Source organism: Ammodytes marinus (genome assembly GCF_949987685.1).
Source record: "Ammodytes marinus genome assembly, chromosome: 1".
Lineage (NCBI taxonomy): Eukaryota > Metazoa > Chordata > Actinopteri > Uranoscopiformes > Ammodytidae > Ammodytes > Ammodytes marinus.
In genome coordinates, this window is record NC_137230.1 from 35,837,696 (window position 1) to 35,847,695 (window position 10,000).

General features: G+C 35.7%; 1 protein-coding gene across 1 annotated transcript in view; it reads left to right on the top strand.

The window, feature by feature from the left end:
* Positions 1–543, top strand: part of myo5aa (myosin VAa) — a gene marked incomplete at both ends in the record, with an annotated part of 86,147 nt that extends 85,604 nt beyond the window's left edge. The window contains one exon of the mRNA XM_080029201.1: positions 391–543. Coding sequence (XP_079885327.1) covers positions 391–543 — 153 coding nt within the window. The remainder of the gene's footprint in view (positions 1–390) is intronic.
* Between the last annotated feature and the right edge of the window lie 9,457 nt (positions 544–10,000).

Genomic DNA, 10,000 nt, shown 5'->3' on the forward strand with positions numbered 1-10,000 from the left:
CAATGTAGATGCAGGAGGACTTCAGAAGTATTGTAAACAAACATATTAATCTCTCTCTCTCTCTCTCCCTCTCTCCCTCCCCCTCTCTCTCTCTCTATCTCTCTCTCTCTCCCTCTCTCTCCCTCTCTCTCTCTCTCTCTCTCTCTCTCTCTCTCTCTCTCTATCTGTCTCTCTCCCTCTCTATCTCTCTCTCTCCCTCTCTTTCTCTCTCTCTCTCTCTCCCCCTCTCTCTCTCGCTCTCTCTCCCCCTCTCTCTCTCTCTCCCTCTCTCTCTGTCTCTCTCTCTCCCTCTCTGTCTCTCTCTCTCTCCCTCCCTCTCTCTCTCTCTCTTCTCTCTCTCTCCTTCCCTCTCTCTCTCTCTCTCTCTCTCTCTCTCTCTCTCTCTTGCAGACTCGCTTGCGGGACCGTTGTGAGTCTCCTCAGCTCCTGATGGACACCAAGATGATTTACCCCGTCACCTTCCCCTTCAACCCATCCTCCCTCGCCCTGGAGACCATCCAGATCCCCGGGTCACTCAACCTGGGCTTCCTCACACGCGTCTAAACACACACACACACACACACACACACACACACACAGGGAGGGCACACACACACAGGGAGGGCACACACACACACACACAGGGAGGGCACACACACACACAGAGGGAGGGCACACACACACACACACACACACACACACACGGATTATCAAATACGGACCCTGAAATCTGACACCTCTCTCACCAAAACATTATGTGACACACACACGCACACGCACACACACACACACACACACACACACACACACACACACACACACACACACACAGAGGGAGGGCCCACACTGGAAAGCCCACTACAAGATCGCCCACAAAAAGAACAGTCCTTAAAACACTACACACAACCGAATATATTGACACTCACTGGCACACAAAGACTTTACAAAGACATCACAATCGCAATAGACTTAACAATTAACACTGGAAAATTAGCATTCGTATCAATTTGAGCAGTTTTGTCCATATCATTATAAATAACTAAAGGGTGACCAACAATCAGACAGCCCCCTAGCCCTAAACACTACACACATCAGACAGCCACCTAGCCCTAAACACTACACACATCAGACAGCCCCCTAGCCCTAAACACTAAACACATCCGAATATAGTAACGCTCACTGACTCACAAAATACTTTTTTTCCCTCAAACAACACAATGCACGCTGCAAAAAATAAAAAATTCTATCAACTCTTATATCAAAGCAGTTATGTCCATATCATTGAGACATATCTAAAATAGTCTCAAGATTATACACTAGACAGGCTCACACATAGAAAAACAAACACATAATCACAATCCAGCTCTGGAAAAAATTAAGAGAACAGTCTGGATTTTTCTTCAATCTTTATCTCTAGATTACTTATTGAAAATGCTCTAAATGACGATATTTCTTTTGTGAATTTGGTAGAAATGTTTGTCAGTAGTTTATATTATAAAACCAAAATGTTCATTCTACTCAAACATATGCCTCTAAAGGGTAAAACAAGAGACACTGAACATTTGGAGTGGTCTCTTAATTTTTTCCAGAGCTATAGAATTAAAACTGCAAAATTAGCATTTGTATACATTTTTAGCAATTTTTAGCATATCAGTATAAATAGACAGTCCCCTCAAAACAGTACACACATACAGACATACAGTAGTAACACTCAATGGCTCACAAATGCTTTGTATCCCTTGAACAGAGCAATCACCCTCAAGAGAAATAATAATTTCTGATTGGTCTGTTCACTTTGACCAATCAGAGCGAGGCTTCCGATTCTCTGTTCTTATTGGCTGTTGGGACTGTCCATTCACTTTGGCACCGACGTTGTTGGTGTAGAGCGTGTCAGGGAGGGACCATAGGGGGAGGGACCAAAGAGAACAAGTGGAGCGGTTGAGGTATTTGGATTCGAATCTCTTATCCCAACTGCCATTTTCTCCCCAAATCCTCCACCCCAGCTTGAAGCTATTATGTCCATATCGTTATAAATAACTGAAAAAGTCTTAAAGCAATTCAAAGAGGTACAATCGAGTTTTCTTAAGATATCTCTGGTCTGAATATGAATTTTCAACACATATAAATACACGCAGAATTAAACATATTAAAATGCTGGAATTCTCAACATAAAGCACTTGTACAATACTTTACTACACATGCACGGCTACACACACACATGCACCAACACACACACACACCGGACACACACACACAATAGTCACAGTCGCACAATCTTTCCCATTGCTTGTATAAACGCCTGTATCTTAGAGAAGCTACTTCACCAGCTCCCTCCTCTTTCAACTAGTCGTTAAGATTGTATACATGCACAGCTATATTCTGATGAAGGTCCATATATTCAGGTTAAAGACAATATTCTGCTTAAATACCTACTTCACCGGTGGGAATATGAAGGTGTATTGAACTCTTGAGATCCTGTGTAGTATAAATGTGCAAACAGTTTAGAAATCGGTTCATCCTAGCCTGAGAAAAGGCAGAAAGAGTGTTTTATGGTCTCTCTGTCTAACCCTACATTTTCCCATATGTGACATCACACTAGTAACAATTTAGGGTTAGGATTATTAAGGACAGCTGGGCCAAGGGAAGACTGAGGGAAGACTGAGGGAAGAAAAACCTCATTCATTATATTATAATAACGATTTTATAATGATAGAACGCCGGTTCCGTATGGGTGAAGTATTCCTTTAAGGGGTTTCCATGGTCAGCAGCTAGGGGGAATATTCCAATTTACATGTCAATCAAAATTTTCTCAATGAACCAGCAAAGTTGTAAGCGTCATGGCGTCTGACGTCGGTACGTTTTTTTATTTTTTCCGGTTAAAAAATCCATTCCGATCCAAGGAAAACGAAAACTCCTCATATCATTATCGTTGTCTTGAATTGTTTTGTCAGCCAAAAATAAAAAAGTATTCCATTGTTTTCTGAAAGAGTAGCAGCCCTGTTTGTGGACGTCTATCCATCAAAACTATGACGTATGACGAGACCCTTAGCAACGGTCATTAAACCCTTGACAGCGAACAGTCTGTCTTGCTGGAAATAACAGACCTGTAGAATGCCGTGATTAACCAATCAGAACACAGGATTTATTTGTGCCATGTAATAAAAGGAGATAACACCATGGTTACCACACACACAACTAGTTTAACAGCCGTAAAGCAGATGTATGTGTTGCAAACTGTTTGAAAATGCAGCGAGAACTCCGGTATCGCTGTGCATGTAACCTTGGTAATTTTTCTCGTTTTCCGGTAAGAATGTACGAACACGAAAAAACACACACAACAGCAAAGGAGGCCATGACTGACACTAGAAAAATATTGATATAAGTTTTGAAGTTAACAAATTCTTGAGGTTCAATTTACTCTCTGAAACAGTCTAGCCGAGACAGTACTAAGCCACCTGTCTGTACTATATTATTTATACATATATAAATACATATAAATAATAATAATAATCATAATATATATCATGTATTTTATTTATTGCATTTATTGAATTCACCTCCGTCCGTCCGTCCGTCCGTGTGTCCAACCCCTTTTTAAGAGTAAACGCTTATTAGAAAATTTCAAATTTCGACTATTTTCGAAACGTGCCCGATTTATGAAAGATGGGACGTTGATAAATCGCGCAAAATGAGCAGCTTTTTAGTTTTAGCGCCGCCGCCATTGTAGGATATTTATGTCAATATCAGGTTTAAAAAGTAAATAAAATAAACGTAGTGTAGTGTAAGGAGTGAGTGAGTGATTTCGCTTGTAATGTTTATCCCCAAAAATGTTCTAGCAAATGAAGTGTAGCGAGACGATTTTAACTGAGGTAGAGATGAAGAAAATTTAAAATTACAATTGATTGAATGGTTTACATTTGTCATTGGACACACACACACACACACACAAACGTACAGAGAAACACACACACACACGTACACACACACTCAAACGTTCTCACACACAGACACACAGACACACTCACACACACATACACACACACACACACACACACACACATGTACTGCACATAGACATACACTCAAACATTCTCACACACACACACACGTTCACTCAAACGTTGTAACACACAACGTACACACACACACACACACTCAAACATTTTCACACACACACTCGCAGTCACTCTCACACACACCCACACACCCACACCCACACATACAAACACACACACACACTCTCATAGGCCTACACACACTGCATTGGCTACTCTGTTCGCAGCTCTTCACCTAAAGCTTTGAAAATGTTTTACGGTTATTATATTCATATCAACATGAAGTTATTTATTTCGGTATTGTCATTATTTCTTGAGGTGTCACAGTTTTGTTTGTATATGGTAACTATGGTAACTAACGGCAACATATCTAAATATGATGATTTTGAAGATTTTTCTTTTTGCTTTAGAACTACGTTTGTTTACTTTATTTTCCACATGAAAACTTATGCCCCTATTTTCCCTCTCTCCTATCCTAACTATCCACTTGTTACACACACACACACACGCACACACACGCACACACACACACACACACACACTCAGACACACAACCCCACACACCCCACACACAAACACACACACACACACACACACACAACCCCACACAAACACACACACACACACACACACACACACACGCACGCACACACTCACACACACACACACTCAGACACACACACACACACACACACACACACACACACATATACACGCACGCACACACACACACACACACATGCCTTTCCTTATAAGTTGCCAATAAATAAATAACCTTGGCTGTTATGTTATTATTACCAAAAAATACAACAGAATGATAAAGGATATTTTGTGCTTTTTGGCCATTTTTTTTAACCTATTGTCTGCATTAGCTTTACCTCTTGTTTTGCACTTTTGCTGTTGTGCCGTTAGTATTAACACTTAACAGTCGACCGAAAATGCCTCTTGCCCTCATGTGTGTGTACCTTATTTTATTTTATTGCCTAAATGAAGTTACCCATTCAAAAATAGACATTTCCCCTCAATAGAATATGTTTTTCTGATTGTTTTAAGGTGCTTATTACATATACATATACAGGGGATTGTGAGTAGTGGTCGCCAAAACTGTACTGGTTTAGTTTTTAAAATTATTCAAAACCAATCGAGAAAGCGTTGATCAAATTGGTTTTTTTCAGCTGATCTGTTGGAAAGACAGTAGGCCTAGTATAGTGTTGAGAAATTAAAGCTATCAAACAGACAGGAGCAAGATATGGATTAAAATACACACTGTAAAGATGAGTTAGTAGGAGATGTTAATTTGTGTTGTGTGTGTGTTTGGAAATTAGTTTATAATTTGCGCTCATTGGGACCAAATGTTTTATCAATTTGACTGTCCGTATATGGTTTGGGTTAATTTTATGGAGGACTTTACATGCCATAAATTAAAGAAAATATAAATAAGTAAATAGGTGACTCGATAAATTAATCAACATGCCATTTAATGCACCAAAAAATTTAATTCAAAATGTATAGTATGTAGGAATAAATTAATGATGCAAGTCAGATAAGTTAATATTCAGACACCTACGTTTTGCACAAAAAATTTAAATAACATACATTAATACTGTAAAAAATACAATTAAATTAATAAATTGACGTATATATAAAATGGATAATTAAGTGTAAAAGTAAATACTTAAAGTAAATTAACACAGAGCTAAATAAAAAAAATAATAATCAATTTTTGTTATTTTTTTCATTAATGCCTTCATTTAATTTATTTTTTATTTTTGGTGCATTTAATGGCATATTAGTTAATTTATTTAGCCTTTTATTTATATCTATATTTATTTTGGATTACGGCAGTTACAGCCCTTCATATATTTAACTGTTAAAAGTATGTTTTGTGTAAAAGAAAGAGTAGCTACATATCTGCTAATAGATGCTAACTGAAGGTATGAATGAACAATATGAATGTTTCAACTCGTAAAATAAAACGTATCATGATTTTTAGCTGCGAATTGTGGACAAAGGCCTTATCTTGAATGACACACACACACGATCAACATTGTGGCATTGGTATGTCATGTCCGTATAGTATTAATTCTTTTATTTTTATCACTGTAAAATCAATATAAATCGTTCGTTGTGATCAGTTTTATTTCGATAAGGTTGCTGTATTTTTTTTTGTTGTTGCTACAATTGGTGTCACGAATGGGTTGCAATGTTGTCCAACCATCAGCCAAAAAATGCACTTTTTGAGTAATATGGACTAAGAAAAAAACATAAAACAAAATAATAATTCACATTTTTCAGAGCCTGTTTTCGTGAATTCCCGCCATATTTTGTTAACCATTTGTGGCCCCTTTATAGCCTTATTTTCCTCATTCCCTGCACTACATTTTGTCTTGCTATTTCAACCTATTAAAAACCTATCAGAACTATCTATTAAATGCGAAATTCACAGGTTTAAAAAAAATCACATGCTCCAGCCTTCTCAAAATACTTTCATATATTGTCACGCAAAATTACAACATCTCAAACCTTCAAAAAATTATCATTCCTAATTTTTTTTTTTTTTTTTCGCATTTTCACATTAAAGAGACATTTGGTATGTGTGTATATGATACGGTGTAGCCACTATAAATGACCATTGTTCCTATCCACACTATAGCGTAGATTGTGCCATTTTAATAGACACAATTAAGCCATTTTAAGCCATCAATTTACAGCTATTGTGGCACTGGTAGGTTGGTTAAAAATTGAAATATGCCTTAGCCAGAACCATAATTTTTTCCCCCTCTCTCTTGTCCGACCCACCATGTGTATATTTGACAGACTGGACTGTTGTAGTTTCTGAGTAGCTGTGCTTTAGTGAATGTTGTTTCACCGTTTAAAGAAACTTAAAAGAGAACTTGGAATAAAAATAAAAATGAAATTGTCGAATCTGTAAAAGTTCAATAAAAGAAGTATTCAGCACTGTCTGTCGAATGGAATGTCTGTGTCTCTCAATTTATTCAAGAAAATTAGATTTTTATTTTTTTTCAGAATTTATCAACTTTACTATGAATTATTTGTTTCACCATTTAAAAGGTGGAGTCAGTGATTCTGGAGAACGCTTGTTGTCAAAATATTTTTTTTGTCAAAATCAGTGAATATCTCCTCATGATCCACTACCTGTCTGTACTTCGTGTGAGCTGACAAACTATCCAGTGTTAATACATTTTATAAATCCTGCATGCTACTAATTTACAAAATGTCTCATAAAACAGACATTTAGCAACATTTGAACAGATCCTTCTATAAAAAAAAAATGCTAAATTCTTAATGCATGTAAAAATGTGAAATAAAATGTCATTGCTAATATGCCGTCTTTTGATTCAGATTTCCCCAAAGAACGCTAATGTACAATACAATTTCAGGGCATCCTTTAGACGGATAAATAAACAGCCTGTGTTGCATTGTTAACTGTGTATGTGAGTGTCCAGGTAATTCTAGAGGTATCATGATTCTTATGGAATAATTGGATAAAAAAAATCTAAACAAAACAAAAAAAATCTAATTAGTTCACAAGAAAAGTTTTTTTTTTTTTAAATAAATATATATTCCATTTACCAGCATTGACATGCCCTAAAAAAATGTGTTAAGCTTTTTTATTGTTATTGCTATTATTAATATTCCTGTTTATTTTACACTATAGCCTGTATCTTCATATACGAAGTCATAAACGTGTGTGATGCATTATAACCGTGTATGTGAGTGTGCATGCAGGTAATTCTACAGGTATAAGGATTCTACTGGAAAAAAATCAGAGCATAGTCTCGGCTTAAACACTTAAACCTGCAGTGTGTAGAATGTTGGGTTTTATTTCCTAGCAGATTTTGTAGAAAGTAATTATAATATCCAGAAATTCATTTAATTTAGTGCATAATAGCTGAATTTTTTTTTTCCTAAGAAAGGGTCTCATATATGTCCATATTTCTGCATATTTTGGACCAAGGCCTAGTGCCGCCATCTTGAAAGTGTCATGGTTGGAATGTCATCAGGTGCATTGTTTAAAATGTAGAATTGTTCTTGTCCTTGAAGGCCACTGTAGCTTCTGTTATTATTCAAAAGGGTTGGGGTTACCCAGGGAGCGTTGCATTCTAGAACTTTGTAGAACTTTCTTGATGATGTCATATTACACACTGCACCTTTAGTCCGAAACACTGCAGATGAATAGAGTAAATTTGTTTAACTTATAGATATCAATATGACACTTTGCCAGTTGATTAATGACAATAAAAGTATTATAATTATTAATTCCTCTTTATTTTACACATAGCCTGTATCTTCATATACGAAGTCATAAACAGTGTAAGTTGCTTTGTTAACCGTGTATGTGAGTGTCCATGCAGGTAATTCTACAGGTATATAAGGCTTCAGCAGGTAAAAGCAGAGCACAGTCTCGGCTTAAACACTTCACTAAGAAGCTTATACTCCGTTCTCTGTCTCTCAATCCTCTTCACCGGCACAAATACCTTCGCTAGGAGGACGCAATAACAATTCATACGTAAGGTAAGAATGTGTCTTTTGTTATTGGTGATATTGGGAAGATTCTTTTGAGCAAACTGGTGTGTTTTGGCTTCACGTAAAACATTAAGTCAGGTTATTCAAGTAGACCTAGATCTACTTGAATTAGATATGTGTCTGTCCGTCTGTCTGTCTATCTGTCTGTCTATCTATCTATCTATCTATCTATCTATCTATCTATCTATCTATCTATCTATCTATCTTTTTTTTATATATATATATATTTTTTTTTTATTGCTCATTACAGATATACAAGCCAACACATTGGTTTATATGTCAAGACATGGAAACAGTTTTCCTTATACATCAAGATCCATAGGTGCATTACATTGTATACATGTATTCATTCAAATAGGCCAATGCTGAAACCAAGTCATTCTATTTTGCCTGTACATACAATATGTCTTTCATGAGGGATTGCGTGCTCATAATTACACTGTACACTGTAAGACATTGTATCTATCTATCTATCTATCTATCTATCTATCTATCTATCTATCTATCTATCTATCTATCTATCTATCTATCTATCTATCTATCTATCTATCTATCTATCTATCTATCTATCTATCTATCTATCTATCTATCTATCTATCTATCTAGCAATAGCATTTCATTTGTAAGGTAAGACTTTTGTTCTTTTGTTATTAGTGATATGGGGAAAATTTGATTTATCAACCTGGTGTGTTTTAGGTTCACGTAATATATATATATATATCTTATTATATATTATAATAGGTTATGTGTTGTGCAACATGTTAGTAAAGGAAGTGAATAGAGAAATATTAACCTGTGAAAAAAATAAAAATAAAAAAATTAGATAGATGTTTGAGAATTGTTACTTAGGTATGATGTATTTCTGTCTGTATGTCTGTCTGTCTGTCTGTCTGTCTGTCTATCTATCTATCTATCTATCTATCTATCTATCTATCTATCTATCTATCTATCTATCTATCTATCTATCTATCTATCTATCTATCTATCTATCTATCTATCTATCTATCTATCTATCTATCTATCTATCTATCTATCTATCTATCTATCTATCTATCTATCTATCTATCTATCTATCTATCTATCTATCTATCTATCTATCTATCCATCTGTCTATATATCCATCCATCTGTCTATATATCCATCTATCTATCTATCTATCTATCTATCTATCTATCTATCTATCTATCTATCTATCTATCTATCTATCTATCTATCTATCTATCTATCTATCTATCTATCTATCTATCTATCTATCTATCTATCTATCTATCTATCTATCTATCTATCTATCTATCTTATTTTTTACGTATTGTAATTTTTTCAGAAATATTTCAATAACTATATGCAAGTGTGGCAATATCTCACAAGTGGAAATTAGCATCTTTTATAGACAAAACACCTTAAACCTGCAGTGTGTA